The 27,123-nt window shown below is 48.2% G+C and overlaps 2 protein-coding genes across 3 annotated transcripts; both read right to left on the bottom strand.

Annotated features, from left to right (window-relative positions):
- Positions 1-1,397: 1,397 nt before the first annotated feature.
- On the bottom strand, positions 1,398-20,278 carry itga11b (integrin, alpha 11b). 2 transcript variants are annotated; one of them, XM_029522710.1, is made up of 31 exons: positions 20,247-20,278; positions 20,017-20,139; positions 15,851-15,962; positions 13,816-13,925; positions 13,642-13,733; positions 10,556-10,670; positions 10,344-10,471; positions 9,693-9,841; positions 9,472-9,616; positions 9,144-9,309; positions 8,971-9,041; positions 7,760-7,904; positions 7,537-7,685; positions 7,316-7,459; positions 7,030-7,233; positions 6,819-6,949; positions 6,437-6,609; positions 5,200-5,339; positions 5,020-5,130; positions 4,526-4,611; positions 4,248-4,452; positions 3,972-4,070; positions 3,335-3,411; positions 3,151-3,234; positions 2,973-3,066; positions 2,779-2,892; positions 2,610-2,696; positions 2,411-2,521; positions 2,234-2,329; positions 1,761-1,874; positions 1,398-1,579 (listed from the first exon to the last, which is right to left on the bottom strand). In XM_029522710.1, the coding sequence occupies exons 2-31, from the start codon at positions 20,066-20,068 to the stop codon at positions 1,499-1,501; spliced, it is 3,585 nt and encodes a 1,194-aa protein (XP_029378570.1). In that variant the 5' UTR covers positions 20,069-20,139; positions 20,247-20,278; the 3' UTR covers positions 1,398-1,498. The 2 variants fall into 2 exon arrangements, with proteins under 2 accessions (XP_029378570.1, XP_029378571.1); XM_029522711.1 differs by having other exon boundaries at positions 2,610-2,693.
- A 4,291-nt stretch (positions 20,279-24,569) lies between these two features.
- LOC115057020 (uncharacterized protein CFAP97D2) lies at positions 24,570-26,185 on the bottom strand. The gene is made up of 5 exons (XM_029523885.1): positions 26,093-26,185; positions 25,752-25,832; positions 25,555-25,673; positions 24,806-24,989; positions 24,570-24,672 (listed from the first exon to the last, which is right to left on the bottom strand). Exons 1-5 carry the CDS (start codon positions 26,183-26,185, stop codon positions 24,577-24,579), a joined length of 573 nt encoding a protein of 190 aa, XP_029379745.1. The 3' UTR covers positions 24,570-24,576.
- Between the last annotated feature and the right edge of the window lie 938 nt (positions 26,186-27,123).

The raw sequence follows: 27,123 nt of genomic DNA, 5'->3' as shown, positions 1-27,123 counted from the left end.
TCCTGTTGTTTATTCAGCCTCCAGTGTTGATTAGTTCAGAAGTCAGGCTGGTTAAATGATTGATGAAGAGAAAATGACATGATTTCAGTAAAAGAAAAAAGAATGAAGAGAGCTAGAAATAGACAAATACAATTAAAAGTCACAGAAATGAATATCATGGCATAGAAAGAGTTTTAGTGTTCCTGCTGTTAACGGGCAGATAGATGTAGTTTGACCTGGAGTGACCCCAGCTCCTCCTGAGCTGTCAGTGGAAACACCTGAGTGTTGTCTCTGAGCAGAGTTAGAGAAGGTCTGTCGCTGTGGAAACATCTTAACCGGCTCACAAAAGAAACTAGAACCCTTCAGCAGCTCCGTTTGAACACAGAAATATTAGAATCTGTGACCTCCTACAGCAGACAGAGACAATGTCCTGCTGGGAGACGCTGGCTGTTACTTTGACCTAAGCCTGGTTCAGACCAAGTCCCAGTTCAACCAGTTCAAAGTGTAGACTTGGCTCCAGATCTGAGTCCAGTCCAGCAACTTTGAGATGAGCTGGACCAACAAGTCCAGATCCGTGTGGACACTGCCTCACAACTTCAAGGACTTAAAGGTCCCAGAACTCGGCTTCAGCGGCCAAAAGAGGTCTCTGGGATCAGGATCAAATCAGAACCAATGAATACGAAAGACGTAACTTTATTTTCAACACAAATACGGAAGGTGTGAAAGGAGAAGGTACGCAGACGGAGCGGCTTCACATCTGACATTAATGCCACTATCCTTTTCATCCTCGTTCATATTTACACAGTTCAAGTTCAACTTTATACAACAAAAGTGCTTCAGCTATGAATTTGAAATAAAATACAAGATGTGTTTATAAGATAGATTTACAATTTCCATTAGTATAAAAGGAAAACATCCAGTCAGCGATCTTAGGTAGTCTCTTCTCAGATCAGACGTCGTCAGGAAGTTTCCCGCTCTGCTTCCGTTTCTAAAGCACTTCCTGTGTGAGGACACTCAGAGTGTCTGAGTCGTCACGGAAACCAGGAGAAACTGTTGGTCGTCAGCCAAACAGTGATTTTCAATCTGAGGCAACAGCAATCCATCAACCATCAATCGTCATCAATGCCTGATATATCTCTCTCTCTCTCTCTCTCTCTCTCTCTCTCTCTCTCTCTCTCTCTCTCTCTCTCTCTCTCTCTCTCTCTCTCTCTCTCTCTCTCTCTCTCTCTCTCTCTCTCTCTCTCTCTCTCTCTCTCTCTCTCTCTCATTATAGTTGAAGCCGATTGGCCGGTTCATAAATAGGTAACAGGTTACAGTAAAGCTGAGCTGCGACTCATTTGGTTCTGTTGAATTGGGGGCAGCTGATTGGCTGACTTATTAGTTCTCAATGGCTGTAATTGGTTGAGCATTTGGGGGGGGGGGGGGGGGGGGGCATTAGGGTCCCTGAGTGACAGGTGGAGGCTCATGATGCATTCAGCTGACTGTGGTCTCTGAAGGCAGCATCAGTGTCGCCCACACATCATAGCTCCTCTGCTGCCTTCCCATTGGCTACGGGCTGCTCCTCCTCTTCCTGTCTCCTCCGTCTGTTGAAGAAGCCGAGCTGAGAAGAAAGAGTGACGTCAGATCAGCTGTCAAACTCCAGATTGCTCTAATTAACTTTGGAGGCAGATGTTCTAAAACAAACATCTAGAGAATGCAGATCCCTTGAAGATCTGTATGTTCGGACAGCACGTTAAATTGCCTTTGTGTTTGAAATGCGCTCTGTAAATAAGTCTGTCTACCTTCCACAGGGCCAGGACCAGTAAGGCCAGCAGCAGCAGGCCGCCCAGTGAGCTGCCCAGAATAATCCAGACTGGGATGATGTAATCCTCGTCCTTCCTGAGCTCCACTGTTATCTGCAGGAAGAAAAATCTTCATCACTGACCGACCTTCACCAGCTGCAGAAAATGACCCGATGATGTCACAGGCACAATAACACAAAAGACACAACACAAGGAAAGCCATCGACAAAACAAGAGAAAGATAATTCAGTCTTTAACTTCACGTTCGAACCAGAATAATTCAGGAGGAATGAGTCAATGTTCTGACAGCAGGTGGCGTCAGAGCTCCTGTTGATGTCTTCAGTTCAAAAAGGAGGATTTATTGTCGGTGTGTGTGTTTGTTTGTTTTTTTTTTGTCCTGTTGAAGAGGAATCAGGTTCAGGTGTGTCACCTGAGTCCACCTGTCCACACACACACCCAGAACGTGTGCGTACCTGTCGGACAGGTCTGTCCTCCTGGAGGAACATGAGACTGGATGAGTCCAGCTGGATGGAGGCGACTGTCAGTAACTCCAGAGACCTGAAGTTCACCTGAAACAACCACAAACAGGAAACTTTAAAGTCTGTGTGTCCCAAGTTGTGCTGGTACGTTGTGTTGTTGTGTGGACTCACAGCGAGCAGAGCAGGAAGCTGAAGTCTTCCTCTGAGTGTCACCTTCAGCTCTCTGGATGGCAGCAGGTTCAGTCTGCAGTGGACCGGCAGACTCTCACTGTTACTGTGGTTCTACACACAGACACACACAGACACACACTTTAACAGACGGAGTCTTGGGTGTCTCCATGTCCTCCTACTGACACACTGTTGGTCTTACCAGCTGGGACAGGTGAGACAGGTCCTCAGCTGTCACCTGATTGGCTGCTCTTTGTGGAGGCAACGTGCACACGGAGGCCCCCCCCTGCTGAAAGGTCAGAGGTCACCACGTTATGTTACAGCCTGACCCTCATCGGCCATAAATCTGATTGGAAACGTTTCTGTTCCACCTGTTCGACGCTGCAGTCGGTGATGTTGACCAGCTGGTTTCCCTCCCTGGTCACGGCCCAGACATCTGCTCTGAACTTGACGTCCTGGACTAGGAACAGGCCCAGGTTCTGGATCTGCACAGAACAGAACCAGGACAGGATCAGAAAACTGTCCAAATGCAGTTAGACAGGTACAACACATCTGTCTGTCTCACGTAGTAAGTGAGGTTGAAGGTCGGCGAGCCGCCATCAGGCCGTTCCCAGGACAAAGAGTCGGCTTTGATTTCAAAACGTGGATTGTTGGTGTCTCTGTTGGGAGAAACACGTTAAACATTTTTTATGTCCTTTGTTGCTCCCGTTTTCCCGTGATGCTCGGCATCTGACCGCTCTCACCTGGTGAAGAGGACCTCGCTTTGGTATTTCAGCGGAAGGAAGATGTTATTGATGTTGTCATCAGGAAATCCCTCTTCACCGTCACTGGTTCACACACACACACACACACACACACACACACACACACCATGAAGATCTGAACCACGAGTCTGATTTAAACAAGACAATGACACAAAAGCCTCACCTGGTGGTTGCCATGAGAACCTGTATGTGATCCAGGAAGACCGAGCGGCTGAGCTCAAACTCCAAGTGAAAAGATACCTGGAGGGAAGATTTGGACCAATCAGATCAGAGTTCTGACGTTCTGAAGGTGCTGCTCGACCTGTTGATGCCGTCGTCACCATGGAAACCAAACAGTTTTTGTGTCTGATGGTCTGTTGTTTGTTAACAGGAAGCCCAGAATGATCCTCTCCACAGTCTGCACCAATAAACTGGACTTTATTCAGAGCAGCAGCTGTGCTGCAGGCCCTCGGGGGCCTCACGGTGAAGGCTGGGCCCCGATCATGTTTACAGGGACCGTCGTTAAGCTAATGAAGGCTGACGGTGGAAACGTATTCCTGCTCTCTTTAATCACTATCATTAGTATAACAGCTGCTTTACTGCACTGCGCTTCATTACTTCTGCAGTCTGATGTTCTGATTCAGGACACGACAGCTGAAAGAGCGGAAGTTAAAAATCCATCCGGTCTCTGATCCTGGATCAGGTCCAGGTTCTGTATTAACCCATCAAGTCTCAGAGAAACCCTCTGAACCTTAAAAACTCTTAAAAGTTCATCTGTATCTTAAATTTTATACTGAAACTACAATAATTCATATAATTACCTGAGACAAGGACTTCATGAACGGAGCGCTGATGTTACAGAGCCGCTGATTGGCCAGTCTGTCTTCAGCATAGCATTCAATCTGTATGTCTGATTGGTCCTGTGGGGAAGGGGAGGAGCTTTAAGTGGACTTTCCTCAGATATCACCCCTCCTCTGCAGCTCCACTGATGAAACTTCATGAACTTCATCTTTGGTTTCTCAGACAATTCTTGGTCATGAAGATCCACCAGCTTTAGAAGCAACATCTGGAAACATCTGGATGGTTCAGTACAACACCTTGACGATGAGGCTGGAGAACAGCAGGTTGGAGGAGGTGGAGATGTGGATGGCGGCCCCATAGGCGTTCTCTCCGTGGTTCTCCAATCGAGCGAAGACCACCACCCTCTTCCTCCCAGTCTCGACCACGAAAACCGAACTGCCCGATGCCCTCCGATGGCGGCAGATGGACCACGCCGCCCGGTCCCTCGAGCTGCAGAACTGCCTTCAAGTGAAACACAGAAACGGTGACCTGAGTTCATCATTACCTGATGATGAAGAAGACCAGTATCACTCACTGAACATCCATGAGGTCGGTGTGACTGTGGAGGATCAGGTCGGGAACGCAGATGTCTTCCTGTTCACAGCCGTTCCAGAAGGGAAGCTACGGAGAAAAACGATAATGACTGCCTTTCCCTTTGATATCGAGACATCAGGGTTCATCCTCTGGGAACAAGAAAACCAGAGCCTTTGCTAATGAGACACAAAAATGTTTTGTCCAGGATGCACTGGGACGTCACTTGTATCTCAGCATGGATTGCACACCAGATGGCAACAGTACAGACCCAGAAACCCCAGAACTTTATGACATCACATCGTAAAGCGTTCAGTGAGGTCAGTTCGTTGGTATTAGAGTTTTCCTCTTTATGAAGCATGGGACAGTCCCGTCTCCAGAGGACTTTCTGCTTCGTGTCAGGAACTCTTCTTTGGATTTGAACTCTGCCATCGGGTCAATTTATTTCATTTATTTAATCATCATGTGACATTGTGACATCATCCAGGTCAAACCCACCTCAACCCTCATGATGCTCGGCCAGTCAGGGTCCAGCACTGGCCCCTCGTCGGGGGTCAGCATCCCCGTCTCCAGGACAACCATGATGGGGCGTCCGTAGTCTGATGTTTCCTGTTTGGGGAAATTGTCAGTCTGTGTGTGTGTGTGTGTGTGCGTGTGCGTGCGTGAGGTCATCCTGACCTGCACAGAGAAGCCAAGGCGTTGGCAGTTCTGACCTCCGACCTGCAGAGACAGACTCCTCGGCTGCTGTCGATCTGATTCGTCCAGAACGGCTCGTGGAGGGAAACGGCGCTCATCCAACAGCAGACTGTACCACAGAGCTGGGGGAGGAAGATGGGTGAGGAGGAGGAGTCAGTCAGGTGTTACTGAACTTATTAAGGCTCTGAATGTTTTGTCGGACATGAATCCTAAATGTTGCTCCTCCTCGGGCCTTTGAGGAGGACTCTGGATCTGAAACCTGTTCAGCCTGCTGGCACCAAGACTGGCCCAGAAACTGAGTTGGAGGGAGAAGGGAGACATTTTCCCATACACTTCAACACAAATTGGGTCCGGGTCCAGGTTTTGAGACGGTCCAGGTCCAGGATACAGGGTTTCCTGTGTTTGTGTCTGCAGATGTGGCAGTTTGTCTGCTGCTGATTAACAGAAACCAAACGTGGCATTTGTTCCTCCAACAGTCTGAGTCCGTTTAGCAGCACCAGAACGCCCTCCGTCTGGATCCCCGTGAGGTTCCTTTCTTGACGGGATAACGACGTCTCTTTTGTTATTAGAGCTGCATTTCCTGCTCCTTCCTGCCTCTCTACATGCCGTGGCTGAGCGGTGCTGCAGAGCTCCTTCTGATTTACGAGCAGACGGAGAGCTGAAGGAAGCTTCAGTCCAAAATCCAACGCCACGTCTGCACCGCATCAGGCCAACGGGACGCCAAACCTGAGCTGTTGAAGGGTCAGATTTTATCAAGAAAAACACTGAAGTGTGTTTGTTTGAAGTCATGTGGTGTGTGTGTGTCTAATCCAGTCCAGATGGGGGGGGTTATGGAGGTATGAAGTGATGGAGGGAGGAGTGACACAGTGGCTGGCTGCTGGTAGCATGTTAGAGAGGTTTCCATGCAGAACATCTGCAGCCAATTACACACAGACACGACAACAGGACTGCTACACAAAACGCACACAAAACACCAAACATCCAGCAGGTTCTGCTGCCCTCCTCCATCACAGACCGTCTGTAAACCAGGCCCAGGATGATGTCATGGCCAAACAGATCCGCTTCACTGTGTCCAAATCTGAGTTCACTTTTCTCCGATGTCATTTTTTCCTCATCAAACTTTCACATTTTCACAGACACACAAAACAAAAAAAATCTGAATCTTATTTCACGAATTGAACCAGCCGCAGATCCAATCTGCCTGAACTGATCCACCTACCCACTTCGGTCCTGGTCTTGGTCCTGGACTTGGTCCTGGACTCCAGACTCAGACAGACAATCACAGACATGCAGGTGACTTCCTTCCCTCCTCGCCAGCAGTCCTTGTTGAAAATGTTGACCTTCTCAGGTTCAAAGGTCAGCTTGGCCTGAATCCGTATGACGCCCCGAGACCTGCAGGGGGGACATCGAGGATCGACCTCAGGGGAATATGAACGTCGTTTCATGGCAGAAACTGAAAATAAAATTCTCATTTTGGTGTGAAGTCAGTAGAATGAATCCTCAGGGGGGCACGAACATCTGCACTAAACTCCAACATGTCGAACAGTCCACTAAAAGGACAAACAGAGTTTTGTATGTTTTGTGTTTGTGTGACATCTGACCAGATGATGACAGCAGCTCCCAGCGCTCCCACTGCGAGGTCGACCAGCCCGTCCGCATTGACGTCCAGAACGCCATGAAGACTTTGTCCAAAATACTGCAGACCTGCAGAAAAACCAGCTGCAGAGATACGCTGAAGACAGACAGAGACAGACAGACGGTCAGCACACCGTTTAGTCCTGTTTCCCTCCATTTGTCCCGCCCGTCTGTTACCTGTCTGTAGCGGCGCTGGATGGTTTTGTCCTGACCATAAAACACGTAGACCGCCCCCTGGTGGTCGTCTTCCAGAGGGGCGCCGACCACGAGTTCCCTGAATCCGTCTCCGTTCATGTCAGGAATCTGGGACAAGGCTGAACCCAGGCGGGAGTTCTGGGAGCCTTCAGAGATCTCTAGCGCCCCCTGCAGGAAAAAGGAAGTCTGGAGAGAGGAGGCGGAGTTTAGTTCCGATTCATTCGTTCCAACCACAGCAGCAGGGTGAACATTCCAGACGACTGTTCACCTGCGGCGTGGCTGAGTACAGGTAGACCTTCCCTCTCTCCCGGCCCTGACTGTAGTGCATTGGTGCCGCCACAAGGAGGACGTCGGTCTGTCCGTCTCCATTGACATCCATCGATAACAACTCGCTGCCAAAGTACGAGCCGATCTGGGACAGAAGACAACCGGTCAAGTTTTCTAACTGGACTCCACGGAGGTCGTCATGGAGACGTGTGTTTGTCAGACCTGCTCTCCCAGCAGCGCCTGCAGGACGGTCAGGTTCCCATTGTTCTTCAGGGTGAACACGATCACTTTGCCCGTGTGGTTGAACCTCGGAGCTCCGGCCACGTAGAGCTGGGAACCTCCAGATGAGATGAGCGAGCCGACAGAGTAACCTGAGACAGAGCAGAGAGGGTCAGAGTGGAACTGCCCGGGTCCAAAAGGTCAAAAACCAAACAGGACGTGTTACCCAGATAAGCTCCGTGGTTCTTCAGCTCGTCTGGAAACTCGTCCTTATAGGCCGATTTCGGAGGGACGACCCGTCCCTGTTTGGTCTGTTTCAATACAGCGCCGTTCCAATCGTAGGCGCCCACCGCACCGAGCAGGATGCCGTCCTGGAGGACACACAAGAGTTTATATTTAATTCAATTATTTATCGTTTTTGGGTGGACAGTCCCTCGTCTGTCCCTGTCGTCTGATTCTCATTCTGTTTCCTGTTCTATTTTGTATTCCCCTCTCATGTCCTTCCACTTCCTGTTCACCTTGCTCACAGAACTCCACCCACCTGGCCCCAGTCCAGCCCCCTTCAACCTGATGTGGTCTCGACATTCTGAACCCAGGTGTCGTTATGTCTTCAAACTAAACTTTTGGTTTGACTCATCCTGAGTTTCTTCAGATTTGGGCTCAGAGAGATGGTGCGGCCTCTCGGGTCCTGAATCTCACATCCTGGAGTCATCGATGACTCTTTTTCTCTTCATGATGAGACCTCAATGACTCCGAGTGTCCCTTTCCTGCCCAGACTTAAGTTCCAGACCCTGAAGCAGCTTCACGGATCAGGAACCGCCCACAGCAGCATCAGACCTGAACCAGGTCCCTGTAATCTGGAGGACTGGGTCTGACTGAGATCTGAGACCTGATTTCACATCTTTACCGTTCGATCCCAAAGATGAGGAGTGTGTGTGTGTGTTGTCCTGCAGAGTGTTTTGTTGGCAGCTTTATGGTCAGGAAACCATCTGCTCTGTGTTACATAGAAAGTTTCCACGACACCATCTTCACTCCCTGAGTTGGGAATTCAGTGGAGTTCATTTTCTCTGGACGAGAAACAACAGAAATATTTCTAAAAGCTTCAGCAGTTTAGAGATTTTACAGGAGCAGAAACGGTTCGGGACGATTGAAGATGATATGAACTCTCATATTTGAGAATTTGGCCTTTTGTCCTGTTGGACTCAGTCCATCAGATATTAACTCTGACTGCTCGTCTGGAAACCTGATCCTGCCAAGTCCCTGTTTTTGACAAATAAAAGTCTCCATCAGGGATATTTTCTAGCAGTAATCTGAAGAAAATAGTAACCATCCTTCAGGCAGACGGATCTAACTAATCCAGATCCCTCATTTCCTCCAGCTGTAGTCTCAGAAATCTGTATACAGGACGTGACCCAGAAGTGACTCTGTGATACTCACTTTAACTAAATGTGAAGAGAAACCAGCCTGAGCCATCTGCAGACCGAAGCCCCGCCCCTGACTGCTGGTTCCTGTGAAACAGACACTGTCACGTGAAGCTCCAGCAGGTCACATGACTCGGATCTGCTGCTGAACGTGGAAAAGTGTGTTTAGTCAGATCAACGTTGGTCAACCTTCCAGAGTGAAAATTCGCTCTCCCAGAGCGTCCACGATGTCCTTCAGCGCAGACTCATCTGTCACGTTGAAGAAATGTTTGTCATCCGGGTCACTTGCGATGAACTTGATCTCTCTCAGGAAGGCCTCAGGGTTAATTCCCCGACGGTTGTAGTAACCGAGGACCTGAAGGAGACACAGAGGAGACACTGAGGACAGGAGACGGGAGACATCAGCAAAGGGTTTATCAGGAAGAGGAAGGAAAGGAAGCAAGGAATGTTGTGAACTTTAAAGGAGGGACGTGAGGGAAGCTGGAGCAGGAAATGAAAACATGATGGACAGACTCACAGCGATGGCGTACATGGTGATGTTGTCTCTCTCACTGTCTCCGACAGCCTGCACCAGCTGAGGGCTGTCGTGAGATTCGCCGTCTGTGATCACAATCATCACCTTCTGTGCACCAGGCCGACCGCCGCGCTGGAACGCCTCCGCGCTGTGCAGGAAACAAAGATGGCCGACTGTGTGAGGGTCACTGTTTTGGGTTTATTATGCTTGACTTTGTGTCATACCGTGCCACGTTGATGCCCAGCGCCGTCCTCGTCTCCTCACCGCCTCGCTGGTCGATACCCCTGGCAGCTTCCACCACTTCCTCCACCGTCTGGTACTCACCCAGACCGAACTCATGGACCACAGTGGAGCCGTACTGAACCACGCCAACCTGCACCCAAACACACCACCACCCATCATCCTTCACCTGAAGGCATCACGCTCTGATGGAACAGCCATCAAACGTGGACCTGGTCCGCTCCAAAGCAACCTGGAAAACCTCCTTAGAGCACTTCCTGGTTTGGGTTCTGGACTCAGAGCACTCATGGAGATGATCAAAATGAGATGAGGCTGAGGTTGGATGACTGACTTAAAACCAAACCACAATCTGTCCCAGAGTTCGGACAATTACTGTGCAAGTCCAAACAACCAAAATAAAACCTTAAATAATGGAAAAAAAGAACGTCCTCAAAGGAACTTTAGCAGAAGTGTAGACCAGAGTCTTTGTCTGTCACAAGTAAAACACCAGACCAGAGGACAGGGGGAGCACAACACAGAGGCCCTGACCTTTGACCTTATTTATATGACAATCCTCAGGCGCGTTCAGCGATTCTCAGGAAACAACAAATATCAAACATCAGTGTGAACCTGAAACGTTTCAATGATGAGCTGACCTGAGTCTGACCCGGACCGATGTAGAACTTCTGCAGGATGTTGATGAGGAAGTCCTGGACCTCGTACCACGGGTAGATGGAGTTAGAACCATCCAGAACTATCACGATGTCCATGAACGTCTCGCACCCTGAAACAGGAAACAACAAAATGAACACAGGATGGACGGATGACTGATGATGGACAGATGATGATGGAGGTGTGATGGTGTTACTCTGCAGGGCGGGGGCGATGGTCTGCGACAGCCTGAAGTTCCGGCTGACTCTGGAGCAGATTCCTGTGCTGTACAAGGAGCTTCCACATTCATGAGACCAGAGAGGTCCGCAGGTCTGAGGACAGGAGGATATGAGGACCGTCAATCCTTTGGCTGAAACCATCTCACTTTTAAAGCCGGTTCATTATGGAGCTGACCCTTCGCTCCTGCTTTGCCTGACTCACTGTGTCACGTGATAGTTCTGACCCCGGCCCCAGAGCCACTCAGGCCGTGGCCCACAGCGCCCCCTACCTGTGGAGCAGTCCTCCTGCACCAAAGAGTATCCTGGTATTAATCACAAGACCTCATGGTCCATTCTCCTGCTCTCTTCTTCCTATCAGACATAGAAACCCATTTAACTTAATTTAGCTAAGCCAGTACTTCAACGGCAACCTCGTGAAATCATGTCACTAAATGACCTCCGGTCCAGGAGCGGGTTGAAGTTTTTGCACATGAATATCAGGAGCTTATTGCCAAAATTAGACTTAATTACAACATTGTTCAGGGAATCAGCCCCTGACATAGAGTCATTACTGAGTCTTGGCTGACTGATAAAGTGCCAGACTCAGATGTGACCATAAGTGGCTTCAACTTCTTAAGAGCAGACAGGACCTCCAAAGGGGGTGGAGTTAGAGGTATTATGTATTATGTAGTTTTGTCTACCTCTGCACCCAAACTCTTTGAATGTATTGTATTGGATGGACATCCAGACATTATTGGGGTTTATCATCCTCCCTCTGCCGCAAACTCATGAGTGATTTAAAATCCTGTCAAATTACATCACCTCTGAGTTGACCATCCTAGGTGACCTAAATCGTCATGCTCTGCCAAGTTAAAAGAGCTATGTCTGGAATTAAATCTGTCCCAGCTGATCACCTATCCCACACGACCAAACAAGGATGTCTCTAAATCAGCTCTAATTGATATTATCCTAATGAATAGACCTTTGAAATATCCACTCAGTGGTGTCCTTGAACAAGATCACTGCCCCATTGCCTGTGACGTGTCAGTGAAAAAGGGAATAAAAAAAAAATTCAACAAGCAGGCGTTCCTTTATGACCTCTCTTATGCAGACCTAATTCCAGACCCAGAGTTGGCTTTTGAGTATTTCGTTAGTCTTTTTAACTCGGTTGCAGATAAACACGCCCCCTACAAAAATGTTCAGATAAAAAACAGATTCAACCTTTGGTTTACTGCTGATCTTTCAGAAACTCTTCGTTCCAGAGATCTGGCCTGGACTAAGGCCAGGTTTTCAAACAATCCTCTGGATTGGATACATTTTAGTAAACAACGTAATAAATGTATTAGTAGGTTGATTCGAACAGCTAAAGCTGACTATTACTTATCCTCTCTCAGCACAAGCCGCGACAATGCCACCAATCATCCTGTGCCTCCCTCCCTGCACAAATCAGTAGTAGCAACTCCCAAATTACAAACAAATTAGATATTTGCAATACATTTAATCATCATTTTATAGCTGCTGGGCACATATTTGATAACACTGCTGCAATTTCTAAGCTTTTCTCTGAGATCTGTTATCCACACAGAGGTCCTGCATGCTCTCAACTCTCTTGATCTCAAAAAATCTAAAGGTGAGGACGGTCTGGACCCATTTCTCCTTCATCTGAGTGCCCACTTAATTGCCTCACCCTTAGCCCATATTTTTAACCTATCCTTTTCCTCTAGCGTAATCCCCTCTGTATGGAAATCAGTGCACTTTTTTAGAATCAAATAAGATCCTCCAACTGCAACAATCTGGTTTCAGACCTGGCCATAGCACAACAACAGCCATAATCACTCGTTGACAACAATATAAACGGTCTTGACGCCCACCAGCACTGTGCAGCACTTTCCATCCACCTGTTAAAGGCTTTTGACAGTGTCGATCACAAAATCCTGTTAAATAAACTCTCCTCCTCTGGTCTAGAGAGCCTCTCAGTCAGTTGATTCTCCAATTATCTCTCAGGGAAATCCCAAGTTGTTATTGCAGATGGAGTCATATCAAATTTACTCATGTTACAGAAGGGTGTTCCACAAGGGTCCATTCCCAGCCCTTTTTTATTCTCCCTGTACATTAATAATATCATGCTCCTATCTCTTATTTCTGATGTTCACTATTACGCAGATGACACAATCTTGTATAGCATTGCTTCCGCCCTCAACTCAGCTGTCATGAACCTTCAGGCCACCTTCAATCGTTTCCAATCGTCACTCATCGCTCACAAATTTGTTCTAAATTCTACTTAAACTCAGATGCCATAATAGTGACCCCTCGCTGGGCATTCTTTCTCTGACTGGTGACCCAATTGAAATTGTCAACTCTTATAAATACCTGGGCATCTGGCTGAATTCCAAATTTTCATTTCATAGCCATGTGTAACATCTTACAAAAAAAAAACTTGTTTCTATATAGAAATAAAAACTGCTTCTCAACTCATTGCAAAAAAATGACAAAGTAATCCTCAACTTTGGTGATGTCATATATATGAATACTGCTCCATCAACCCTGAAAGCGCTTGATGCAATTTACCACAGTATGTTACGTTTCATTACTGGTGGTCCATTCACCACTCACCACTGCACATTATATAGTAAAGACGGCTGGTCCCCTCTTGCCATCTGTAGAGAGAAACATTGTTTTTTATTTTTCTATAAGGCCCTACTTGGAAAGCTTCCTTCATATTTAATCTCGCTTTTAAATCTCTGTGTCATTGGTCCAAAGACGCGCTCACAATCCTATTTCAGTCTGAACATTCCCCATTACAACACCAACCTTGGAAAGTCCGTCTTCTCCTTCTACGCACAGAATTGTTGGAATAATTCCTAGAACTCGTTAAAACTTAATAATCTCATCTCCGTGGAAGCTTTTAAAGCTCTACTCAGTGTAGCAATCACAAGTACCTGTTCTTGTTATGAGTAACTCCCAAACTTCTGGATTGTGTTTCATTTATCAAATGCTTGCTCTCAATGGACTTACCTGTCAAAATAAAGGTTATAAATAAATAAATAAATAAATGGAGGTCGTCCCACTGAGTCATGTGACTCACCACGAAGCTGTTGTCTTTTGGGTTGGACGTCAGAGACATTCCCAGCCTCATCTTGTCTTTGCGCTCAGAGACGTTGTCCAGAGAAAGTTTCCCTGAAAACAGACGGGCAGAGTTTAGTAAAGGATGGAAGTTCTTCCTCTGATGGTGGACAGAGACGTGTCCTCGCTGTCTCACCCAGATTCAGGCGGCTGCAGTTTGCAGACGTCTTGCTGTCCAGAGGGCACCTGAACACATCACCAGTCTGCTGCTTCCCTGTAAGTTCAAAGGGAGCACCAACCAGCAACCTGCACACACACATCACACTAAATGATGCTGTGTTCATGAACTGTCCTTTCAGAGACATCAGTGGATTATTCATTAAGTGAGGTGTAATAATGGAGCTGCAGCTCCGGCGCAGTAAACGCCGCCACATGTGGCCTGGGCGGCGGTTCTGGGAAGAGCGCTGACTCACAGACTGGAGGACATGCCGCAGAGAAGTGCTAACCCTCAATCTGCTAATCTGCCATCCACATCAAACAGGCGGCGCGGCGCAGACAAACCACATCCTGCAGCATCACGCCGCCATGACCCTGTGACATCACTACGTCACGCTGATCATGATTTGTGTTTGAGCTTTCTGGGAAAGCCTCAGAGTTGAACCTGCATCCGCCACCTTCATTGGGCTGTTTGTCATGTAATTCCCATAATTCCTTTCAGCAGCCCTGTGCAGCTCGGCCCATTATCTAACAGGAGCTTCTGGTTCTTCTCTAACACGAAACAGAGACACACAAAGCCCGACCCCCCCGACAGCTCTGACCTCAGGTCGACACGGGTCAACGGGTTTGACCTCCAACACACAACCACATCAGACAGACGCACACACTCAGCGTGGCGCTCGGTTTATTTGTGTGTCTGTGGTGAAGACTCACTATGACCAGGTGAATACACAACAGCCGAGCAGATTCACAGCTTCTGGCATGAAAACACAAATTACACAAAGCTCCAAATGTCAGCTTTTCATTACTTTTGTTTTTAGCAGCTTCTTTGTTGTGGTTGTGCAGCTGGATGTGTCACACAACTCAAACTTTAAACACCTAAAACAGGTTCCAGGCTCAACAGAGCTGAGAACTGCTAAAACAAATCACTGATGAATGCTGATTGGTCCTAACCCTGACCCCGAGGCTTACGATCATTAATGTAGGAGGACGAGGATTCTTCCTGTCTGGATCACAACAGCAGCCAAACACCTGAGATGTCAGAAGAAAAACAGCTCTTTCGGAGTAACGACGCCCCCCCCCCCCCTTTAAAACAACAGAGCGGAGTGATGGGCTTCCCAGAGGGAGGCTGGGGAATAACAAACCGCAACACATAGTTTCCAGATCGCCGCTGACGCCCTGGGACGCAGGAGCAGTCAGTCGTGAGACAAATGCAAATACTTTCCACTTATTTACCTGGAAGTTCAAAGGCAGACTGATTGTGCAATCCTGGAGGACTGAGAGGAATTCATCGGGGCAGAGAGGCTTCCAGATCAAAACCCAGAAACGCTGCACAATCCAGCGCGCAGCAGAGACACAACAGAGACACACTGTATTCAAATAACAGTCTTTTTATTCAGGCTGGATCCGTTTCTGCAGCTTTATTGTTTCCCAGGTGACGAACAAACCAGAATCAAATTGTGGAGAAGATACAGAGTTTCTCTCCTTTATTCCCCTCCAACGTGTCTCCGTGTCTTCAGACGAGACAATTAACATCAAACCAGGAAACTTTCTCTTCATCACTGACTTTATTCTTGTCCAACTTCATCTCATCTATCTCTTTCTCACTTCATCTCATCTTCCCAGCAGCAGAGCAGAGCTCTTTAATCTCAGATCTGGGATCCACATCATCAAATCCTGGTTCACAGCAGGGAGGTCCTGCCAGTCCAGACCTGTCAGGTCTCCACAGGGACACGGCCCGACACCGGACTGTCCTGGTCTGTCCTCAGAGTCCAATAACACCAGATGTTTGTATCTCAGACGTCGCTTACTCACCCAAAGAAACTTAAACACAGGACCAACAGAGACCTCCAACAGCTGAAAACCACCTGAAGTCCTTCATGATGGATCCTGTTTGTGAAGTTAATCATCTGACATAAACTGGTTTGGACAGATGTGGACAGACCAGTTCAGGTTTGTCTGTCATGTAAATGGACATTACATGAATGTAGGCCAGAGTGAACTGGGATTCTCACCACTGCCGTCCTCCAGCCTCGTGCTGCTGGACTGTGTATCCAAACTGGGTTTCTTTAGAACCGGAGAAGATCTTGAAGTTCTTGGTATCAAAGTTGAAGCAGAGCTGAAGGTCTGGAAAAGAAGAGGAAGAGTGAAATAAAATCAAATCAGATTTATTTATAAAGCGCTGAATCATAAAGTTCACAGAGCAGGTCTAAAGTCTCAGACCTCCTCAGGTCACACATTAACACCACCCTCCGTCATCCCTCCATCAGCCATGCTCTGTCACAGGGAAAACACAGACGAAGTGTTGCAGGATGAGGACCCAAATGCAGGAGCCAGAAAACAGGTAGGTGACGATAATTTTGGTTCAGATTTAAAAATGCTGAACCAAAATTACAACCTAAACTGAACGACAGCACCCGGCCAGAGCATGGACAAAATCTGACAAGGAGCCAACGAGGACTAGACTGAAAACAGGACTTAAATACACAGTGATCCAGGTGATCCACATTAGGGCAGGGAACGCAATCAACCTGGGACGCAACCAGGAAGTAAAGTAACAGGGAACACAAAAGAACCAGGACTACAAAATAAAACAGGAAGTTACAAGGACAGAACACTAAAACTCAAAACCTGACATCATCCCTCCTCCATCCAGCCTTCATTCCTCCTTCAGCCCTCTGGTTGTTCAAACTCTTCATAACTTTGTGTATATTTGCTTCCTGCGTTTCAAATTTGATTTCTGAAAGCTGATTTGAAGCACAAAAGTATGAAGAAGAAAAACAAACAGTTTGAATCAGTCTCTGAATTTCTTCTCTCTTTTTCGCCACACAAGCAGCCTGATGGCTTCATGACGGAGAACACTCTGATAATTCATTCTTCTCCCTGTTCCTTTGGACCTCTTCTCCTGTGAAATCACCTCCTCCCGTCTTTTCCTGGCTGCTCACCGTTTCCTGTCGTGGAAACTTAAGTTGAAAAAGTGCAGTTATGTCATCTTCATCATCCTTTTTGGTCTCCAATCCACCATCCTCCTCCTGTCAGCTGACCTCCAGATAAAGACTAATTAAAGCCAGAGGAAGCTCCAGAGCTGGACGGTGAAGGGGGGAGGACAGAGGGAGAGGAGGGGGTGATTAATGGGGGGGGGTCTGGATTTGGACAGATTTTACCAATGTCACTCTGACTGAAGGTGCAGATAATGACAGACACCCAGAAACTGATGAAATGACAAGAAACTTTCATGAGTCAAAGCTCAGGCGATTCATGTGAATGAACAGCAAACAACAACAATCTAGAAATATTCAGCAGCCTCTGTTTTGTTTTTTTTTATCCCTTTGTGTTGATCGTCTCCACAGATTCAGATTATCCGGAGAAAAAGTGATAAACACACGGGACTGATCCAGAGACACTCTGATTGGCTGTGACATCACCCACGGGAGCCAATAGGAGCGTCTGATGGAGAGACATGACTCTAGATGGAGGTTTGGAATGGATGGATAAACACACAGAAGGAGTCAGAGAGTCAGTCTCACCATCAGAGAGCAGCTGATGGAGGAGGAGACTCTTCATTTGGTTAAAGTCAACCTTTTTCTGTGAATCACACATGGCAGCCTTGATCATCAGAACTCAAAGGGCTTCAGAGTCCCTGAGCTGGACCTAACCCCCCCGTGACCCTTTGACCTCCACCATGACCTTTCGACCTGGTGGTTGTTCAGGTATTTCCTCTGGATGCTCCGCACTGTCTCCTCCAGCTGAATGAAGCTCTCCAGAAACTCAGTGCTTTGTGTTCACACCAAAGTGACGAGGACCAAAATAAAAGACACTGTCTGTGAGTCCTGTTTGTTTCTGTGGAGCTGAGACGAGTCCATCTGTCCTGAGGCATAAAGAGACACCAGATTCAGATGCAGATCAGTGGATTCATCCTCCTGACACATTTTTGACATTTTTACCATCCAGACAACTTTGCGACTCATTCTTTTCATACTAAGGTGATTTTCCAGATGTGCCTTTGCTGCTCTCATAATTGAAGACAGACTCAGATGCAGCTGCAGCTACTGCAGCCACAGACAGAGACTTTTAGTCCAGAGAGAAACAAAGTCTGAGCTGTTTTTGCAAAACCTCCAGTTTTCCAATCAGAAGCAGCAGAGAGCTCTTTGTCTAATCAGGTCAGTGATGGGATTGATTTAGTGAACGGAGCTCTGGCGTCTGTGTGACCTCCAGCAGCAGGCAGGCAGACGCTCTCCTGGCTCAGCATCACTGCAGCCTGATGCTCACATCCACCAGATAACCCTTCACCTTCCTGACAGGCAGCAGGTCAAAGGTCACAGCCGTCAGAGCAGCAGGCGTCTGACCAACCAAACTCCCTTAAAAAACAGAAATTTGAAATGTTCTTGCTGATAACCAAGTTATAAGATGGAGAGGATAAAAATCTAAACATTTTTCCAATCATAAATTCAGCAGTAATTTTATCACCTGAGCTCGATCTGTTCATTCAAATGTTTCTTTCACAGTGTTGGTGAAACACTCCAGATCTTCAAACTACCTTAGAACTGTCAGAGATTAAAGAAGTCCGTTTTTGGGATGAAAGTTTCAGCTTCCAGAAGATGCCACGCATCCAGTTTTCACTGGATCAGACCTTCTAAATAGAAATCTTGCTGACATTTTTCTAAATTTCTCATTTTAAAGTAAGAATTCAGAATAAGACTGTGTGAAAAAGACTTGGTCACCATCCAGTCTGAACTGTGTCCTGGCTGCAACATTTCATTTTCTTCAGTTCTATAAAACTTTGTTTTTAAAAGCAGATTAATGTGTCAGAATTGTGTGTGTGAGGCTCAGCTGTTTCTCCATCACACATAAAATCAAACCGCCCTGCGTGTCTGTGGTTACTATGAAGTGCTGCTGTGATGACAGCCAGCTGTAGGACGCCCGGTTTCGGTTTGTTTTGTGTTCTGTGGAGTTTAATAACAGAGCGAGCTGGACACTGAAGGTCCATCTGCAGAGAAGAGGGTTAACCCTAACCCTAACCCCTTACAGACCCAGACTAACCGCTCCTGTCTGGGACAGCGGGAAGGTTCAATCACTAGAAAACGTTTGTCTGACTGCTAACTGACCACACCGGTAACAGCATCATGACGGATGTTTTGACTTGAAAGCTTCATCCTAAAAGCCACAATGTGCCATGAAAATCATTTCAGCCTGCGAGTGCTCGTCCCGTCAAATCCAGAACCATCTCAGCAAACGGCAGCAGATTGAATTTAGGGGCCTCTGGGATCAAAAGGCTCCAGAAACACAATTAGATGGGAAGGAAACAGGAAAATGGTCTCTGAATTCATCCTCTGGGGATAAACGGGTCGGATTGTTCGGTCGGAGGGTGTGGAGATGATGGATCTGCTCTTTGGTGAAGAATGAGCATGTTCCTGATGTCCTTCTGCTGTGAATCAAATGAAGTCAGTTTAATGTGAAGATTTGAATCTTTCAGCTCAGAACTAAATGTTGTGTCTGTTAAATGTTCCTGCCCCTGATTAGCTGGAGGTGTGGCCTCCTGGTTATCACCTGTCCTGTACTGAACCAATGACGGTCAAATGTTCTGGAAGGTTAGGGTTTTATTGGCCCCATTCCTGCTCTCCAGAGGATGAACATCATCAGTATCAACAGGAGGATCATGTGATCCAGAACCAGGAAGTAAGTGGGCCTGGTCTCTGAAGGTCTGGTCCTTTTGTAGACCACAATTCTGGCACACAACAGCCTAATCCTCAAAACGTCCGACTGAGTCAGTCTTCAAATGGAGCCTCCAAAATAAAACATCCTACAATGAGCTCTACAAATTTCAGAATAAAACAACCAGACAAAATCTCTGTGAACACCAAAATAATTTGTTTTAATGTGAAAAGGTTTGATTCCACCTGCTCCACCTTCACTGACAGGGACTCCTGTGTAAACTGGGACCATAAAGCCCGAAGAGGCCTGTAAATCCTGATGAAGTCCTGCAGAGGCTAATAAAGGCTGAGTGCTGAACAAATCCACATGCTTCAAAGAGGACAGGAACACGTCAACTCAACCATCGACAGATTCAGGTGCTGAAGGCACCAAAGCTGGAGACATGCAATCAACCTGTCGCCACGGCAACAGGGATCACTCAAACTATCAGTCCATCATCAGCATCACCTGACATCTCTCGGCCACTCACCTGGCAGGAGGCTGCAGCTCCACAACAGCAGCACAAGATGAAGATAATCCATGAGTGTGACGCACAACGAGTGTTTGAGTGTGTGTGTGATGGTGGAGGGTCGATTCTGAACTCTGCTCTGATCTGTGAAGGAAAGAGAGGTAGAGGAGGAGGAGGAAGAGCAGGAGGAGGAGCACAGTGAACACACCTCCTCTGGCAGCCTCACACACACAAAGAGCTTTTAACTTCACCTTCCTTTTTTCAAACAGGAGCTTTAATGTAGCGATCAGAGCACAAACAGGAAATTCCTCCATTAGTGTGTGTGATCTCACCGAGGTCCAGATGTGAACATCCATCCCGCTGGATTCCTGAGAAACAGGTAGCCGGCCGTAAATACCTCATCACACAAAGCAGCCGACTGCTGAAGACATTTAGTCTGAGTGTGAACTGAAGCTGAGGACACTCAGAGGAGGAGGTGACCTTCAGAGGAGGAGGTGACCTTTAGAGGAGCTGACCTTCAGAGGAGGAGCTGACCTTTAGAGGAGGAGGTGACCTTCAGAGGAGGAGCTGACCTTTAGAGGAGGAGGTGACCTTTAGAGGAGGAGCTGACCTTTAGAGGAGCTGACCTTTAGAGGAGGAGGTGACCTTCAGAGGAGGTGACCTTCAGAGGAGGAGCTGACCTTTAGAGGAGCTGACCTTCAGAGGAGGAGCTGACCTTTAGAGGAGGAGCTGACCTTCAGAGGAGGAGCTGACCTTCAGAGAAGGAGCTGACCTTCAGAGGAGGAGCTGACCTTCAGAGGAGGAGGTGACCTTTAGAGGAGGAGGTGACCTTTAGAGGAGGAGCTGACCTTTAGAGGAGCTGACCTTCAGAGGAGGAGCTGACCTTTAGAGGAGCTGACCTTTAGAGGAGGAGCTGACCTTCAGAGAAGGAGGTGACCTTTAGAGGAGGAGGTGACCTTCAGAGGAGGTGACCTTCAGAGGAGGAGCTGACCTTTAGAGGAGCTGACCTTCAGAGGAGGAGCTGACCTTTAGAGGAGGAGCTGACCTTTAGAGGAGGAGGTGACCTTCAGAGGAGGAGGTGACCTTTAGAGGAGGAGGTGACCTTCAGAGGAGGAGGTGACCTTTAGAGGAGGAGGTGACCTTCAGAGGAGGAGCTGACCTTTAGAGGAGGAGGTGACCTTCAGAGGAGGAGGTGACCTTCAGAGGAGGAGCTGACCTTTAGAGGAGGAGCTGACCTTCAGAGAAGGAGGTGACCTTTAGAGGAGGAGCTGACCTTTAGAGGAGCTGACCTTCAGAGGAGGAGCTGACCTTTAGAGGAGCTGACCTTTAGAGGAGGAGCTGACCTTCAGAGAAGGAGGTGACCTTTAGAGGAGGAGGTGACCTTCAGAGGAGGAGGTGACCTTTAGAGGAGGAGGTGACCTTCAGAGGAGGAGCTGACCTTTAGAGGAGGAGGTGACCTTCAGAGGAGGAGGTGACCTTCAGAGGAGGAGCTGACCTTTAGAGGAGGAGGTGACCTTCAGAGGAGGAGGTGACCTTCAGAGAAGGAGGTGACCTTTAGAGGAGCTGACCTTCAGAGGAGCTGACCTTTAGAGGAGGAGGTGACCTTTAGAGGAGGAGCTGACCTTCAGAGGAGGAGCTGACCTTCAGAGGAGCTGACCTTTAGAGGAGGAGCTGACCTTTAGAGGAGGAGCTGACCTTCAGAGGAGCTGACCTTCAGAGGAGGAGCTGACCTTCAGAGGAGCTGACCTTCAGAGGAGGAGCTGACCTTTAGAGGAGGAGGTGACCTTCAGAGGAGGAGGTGACCTTCAGAGGAGGAGCTGACCTTTAGAGGAGGAGGTGACCTTTAGAGGAGGAGCTGACCTTCAGAGAAGGAGGTGACCTTTAGAGGAGGAGCTGACCTTTAGAGGAGCTGACCTTCAGAGGAGGAGCTGACCTTCAGAGGAGCTGACCTTCAGAGGAGGAGCTGACCTTTAGAGGAGCTGACCTCCAGAGGAGCTGACCTTCAGAGGAGCTGACCTTTAGAGGAGGAGCTGACCTTTAGAGGAGGAGCTGACCCTCAGAGGAGCTGACCTTCAGAGGAGGAGCTGACCTTTAGAGGAGCTGACCTCCAGAGGAGCTGACCTTTAGAGGAGGAGCTGACCTTTAGAGGAGGAGCTGACCCTCAGAGGAGCTGACCTTCAGAGGAGGAGCTGACCTTCAGAGGAGCTGACCTTCACCAGGTGTTTGAGCTGAAGACTCTGATCATCATCATCATCATCTTAAGTGATTCCACTTTTTATTAACTTATTAACTTTACTAACTGATTTTCAGATATTTTTTAACTCTTTAGGTTTTCTGATGAAAAGCTGAGCTCTGTGGAGCTCCAGGAACAACAGGTCAGCCCTCAGGTGTCATCAGTGGGAACATCTGAACATTTACCTGAATGTAAAATCCTCAGCGAACAGCCTCAGTTCCCCTCAGTGCTGGAGTATCAACACACTTTTTTTCCACTGCCATTCACACACACACACACTCTGCTGTGCTGGACAGCAGCAGGCTGCTGTCACTCTGCTGGAAATAACAAGTGGAAACTCAGAGTCAAAGCAGCTAAGTTAAAGTGAAACAGATGATAAAACAGCCTGTAAATCAGCCCGAGGGTCAGTGAACGCAACGCCCTGTTACCTCATGAACACATGAACTGTAGTCAGACCGAGGACAGACCGAGGACAGACTGAGGACAGACCGAGGACAGACCGAGGACAGACCAAGGACAGACTGAGGACAGACCGAGGACAGACCGAGGACAGACCGATGACAGACCGAGGACAGACCGAGGACAGACCAAGGACAGACTGAGGACAGACCGAGGACAGACCGAGGACAGACCGAGGACAGACCGATGACAGACCGAGGACAGACCGAGGACAGACCGAGGACAGGCCCAGGACAGACCGAAACCTGGTGAAGGACACTATGCTTGAAACTGGAGACTGAGACCATAAACTCATCAGGAAAACCTTTACTGAGGAGGAGGAGGGACATTTTCCCATAGACTTCAGTACAGTCTAACAATCTGACATTTAGGCCAGTGGAGTCGCCCCCTGGTGGTTTAAGGCTCCTCAGATCAGGTCTGAGGATCAAACACAACGGCTTGACCTGATTGGACAGAGGGAGGAGCCAAGGAGGAGCCAATGAGGAGCCAATGAGGAGCGAGGACCTCATGATGGTGAGACATGATGAATCTGTCACTTATGTCTGCTCACCCGGACAACACAGCGACAAACACACAGAAACAGACACACAAACGTCACAGCACAGAAAATAAACTGACATCATTCTAACCACAACACAACTAATGAGCTGCTCTGATGACAATCACAGCGTTCAGTCATGTCCAGACTCCACAACCCCACAATCAACACAATTAGAAGTTTCAGAATAAAAGTTTCACAGCTCTTCAGTAAACACATCAATTTCCTTCATTAACAACAACAAAGAAAAACGAAGTCGCACAACTGATAGTTGTGAAACTGCATTACAACAGGGATCACCTGTCAATCACCATCCAGATGAAGACAGTCATTCACAGTGACCTTTAACCTTTACCCCGCCCCTGAGGGCAGTGCACGGCCCTGTTACCCATCAAATATGATTCAGATTCAGGTTTCCTGATAAATTCATCAACTGATCCGATTTAAGTTTGTTTGAATTTAAAACATAAAATATCACGGACATCACTCATCTATAAGATCAAGTTGTATATTTAATATAAACCGTTTAATGAGGCCAACACTCAGACACCAACAGACCAGTACTGCCCCCTGCTGGACCAATCAGCTGTGCTCAGCTGGACTCTGTCTCTCTCTCTCTCTCTCTCTCTCGCTCTGTCTCTCTCTCTCTCTGTCTCTTTCTCTGTCGCTCTCTCTCTCTCTCTCTCTCTCTCTCTCTCTCTCTCTCTCGCTCTGTCTCTCTCTCTCTCTGTCTCTCGCTCTGTCTCTCTCTCTCTCTCTCTCTTTCTCTGTCGCTCTCTCTCTCTCTCTCTCTCTCTCGCTCTGTCTCTCTCTCTCTCTGTCTCTCGCTCTGTCTCTCTCTCTCTCTCTCTCTCTCTTTCTCTGTCTCTCTCTCTCTCTCTCTGTCTCTCGCTCTGTCTCTCTCTCTCTCTCTCTTTCTCTGTCGCTCTCTCTCTCTCTCTCTCTCTCTCGCTCTGTCTCTCTCTCTCTCTGTCTCTCGCTCTGTCTCTCTCTCTCTCTCTCTCTTTCTCTGTCTCTCTCTCTCTCTCTCTCTTTCTCTGTCGCTCTCTCTCTCTCTCTCTCTCTCTCTCTCTCTCTCGCTCTGTCTCTCTCTCTCTCTGTCTCTCGCTCTGTCTCTCTCTCTCTCTCTCTCTTTCTCTGTCGCTCTCTCTCTCTCTCTCTCTCTCTCTCGCTCTGTCTCTCTCTCCCCCCCTCAGGTTCATGTGAGTGTCAAAATATCAGCTGAAAACAGGAAGTAATGAAAACTTTATTCAGTTTCAGAACAGACGACAAACAGAGAAGCTTATTTATCAAATAAACAGGAAGCCAAAGAAGCAACACGTGTGTGTTTGTGTGTTTGTGTGTGTGTGTTTCAGGTGTGTGTTTCTCTGTCAGTCTCGCTCCGGCTGCAGTTGGTCGACCAGCCATCGTCCTCGACAGTCGCAAACTTCACCTTCCTGTGTGATCTCTGCAGACACAAACACAGGTGGCACTGATCACACCTCCTCCTCCCATAATGCAATGATGCAACCCCTATGATTACCCATAATGCACCATAATATATGAGTGTTCTGTCGTAGATCAAACATGTCTGGACTCACCCGTTTATCTGCCAGCCCCCGGGGATACTGGGAAATGTTGTCCCGCCAACGCTCCGCCCTCTCCCAGTCACCCAACCACAGCTGGCGGCGGTACTCCGACTGGCGCGCTGTGATTCGCTGGTAGATGGCCTGGTTCTGACGGCTGACCAGTAGGAGCTCCTCCCTCCTCCTGTCAGCGTTCAGACTGAAGACAGGAAGAGGAAAGGAAGAGCGCTATTTACACATATCTGCGTAAAACAGGAAGTTGATTTTCAGACCCAGACTGAGCAGCTAAAGAGCCAGATGTTTCCCTCAGGAGCTGGAGGAGAACCAAAACAGAGCTAATACGCTGAATCGCTTCATCCTCCTCAGCACAAAGGTTCAGTGGAGAGGTCAATGCTGAGGCTCCATCTCTTGGCTCCGATGATCCCGACTCAGTCACAGATTAAAGACTCATCTCCACCATCAATAATTCAGCCGGAGCGGTCACATCCATTATTCACAACAGGGCATGATGATGTCATCAGCGCAAGCATTAAAGATCTAGGTCTAGAAAAACTCTGCCAGGGGCCTCTGCGCCTCTGGGCCTTGAATTTTTCTTGGGGGGTAGTGTTTGATCAAAGGGTTATTTTAAAAACGATCAAACTTTATTTTAGGCCCAGCTCCGTCCTCCTGGTTCAGGTGCAGCTGTTCTTATTGGTCACACTGCGTCATCCAGACATACCGACCAATGGCAGCTGTAGATTATCATCATCAGAGTCACACCCTACCTCCTCAGGTGGTACTGGTTCTGGTGGTCCACCAGGCCTTTGGAGCAGACTATGTCGGCCAGTTTGGAGGCGAGGAGCCGGTTGTCTCTGTGGATGGTCGACAGCCGCTCGTCCTGCAGCTGAACCACACACAGTTAGAGCTCTGTCAGGACCGGTCAGTACCGGTCAGAACCAGAACCAGCTCGGCAGCCACTGACCTGCAGCTTCTTCAGTTTGAGCTGGACATGAGCCGGACTCCTCATGCCTTTGGTGTCGACTACAGGCAGGGCGGAGCTCACCTGGACAGGTGAACAAAGGTTAGAGCCATACGGGTCTACAGCTAACAGGGAGTCCACGTGCTTTACCATGACAACCATGGTGGGGTACACCTGCGGCCTTATGGGTAACCTGGACACCATTAAATCAATCATGTCATGAATTTGATCTACATGTCATCTCTGATGACTCTGCTCCAGTTTGGAATCTTTGTTTTTGATCACTTTAACCTTCAAACCCACCGCTCCTTTACCTCCAACAGGTCCATGTCCAAACCTCCTACCTTCCTGCGGTGGTTTTCGTAGTTGTTCTGGTCCCATCGCTGCTGCAGGTAGCGGTTGGTGACGGGCTTCAGCGGCTGGTAGGACCTGTGCATGCTGCTGTCCGTCTGACCCAGTGGGTGGTGTGTGCTGTGTTGTGGTATTTTGTGTTATGTTTGCAGGTCTGGGGGGTTGTCACCATGGAGACGTACCCCTCTTTATCTCTTTGTTGCTATATAAGGTTCCTATTAATAATTAATGAGCTCTTTTTTAACTGTGCTGAGGAGGCAAACACACAAACACACACCTGAGATTCGCCTACTTTACATATGACAGCAGATCACAGGACGGGACATTCAACTCTGGAGAAACACCTGGACTCTGTTCTGTTCAAAACTTCATTAAAGGGCCATCATTTTATGTTGAGGGGCTGGTCTACGTCTAGACCGTCTGGACCTTCAGACCTTCGGACCTTCAGACCTTTTGACCGTCTGGACCTTCAGACCTTCGGACCTTCAGACCTTTTGACCGTCTGGACCTTCAGACCTTCAGACCCTTTGACCGTCTGGACCTTTAGACCCTCAGACCGTCTGGACCTTCGGACCTTTTGACCGTCTGGACCTTCAGACCTTCAGACCCTCAGACAGTCTGGACCTTCAGACCTTCGGACCTTTTGACCGTCTGGACCTTCAGATCCTCAGACCGTCTGGACCTTCAGACCTTCAGACCCTCAGACAGTCTGGACCTTCAGACCTTCGGACTTTTTGACCGTCTGGACCTTCAGACCCTCAGACCGTCTGGACCTTCAGACCTTCGGACCTTTTGACCGTCTGGACCTTCAGACCTTCAGACCCTCAGACCATCTGGACCTTCAGACCTTCAGACCTTCAGACCTTTTGACCGTCTGGACCTTCAGACCTTCAGACCCTCAGACAGTCTGGACCTTCAGACCTTCAGACCCTCAGACAGTCTGGACCTTCAGACCTTCGGACTTTTTGACCATCTGGACCTTCAGACCCTCAGACTGTCTGGACCTTCAGACCCTCAGACCGTC

Source organism: Echeneis naucrates, chromosome 16, assembly GCF_900963305.1.
Source record: "Echeneis naucrates chromosome 16, fEcheNa1.1, whole genome shotgun sequence".
Classification (NCBI taxonomy): Eukaryota; Metazoa; Chordata; class Actinopteri; order Carangiformes; family Echeneidae; genus Echeneis; species Echeneis naucrates.
This window is presented reverse-complemented; position numbering and strand designations above follow the sequence as displayed.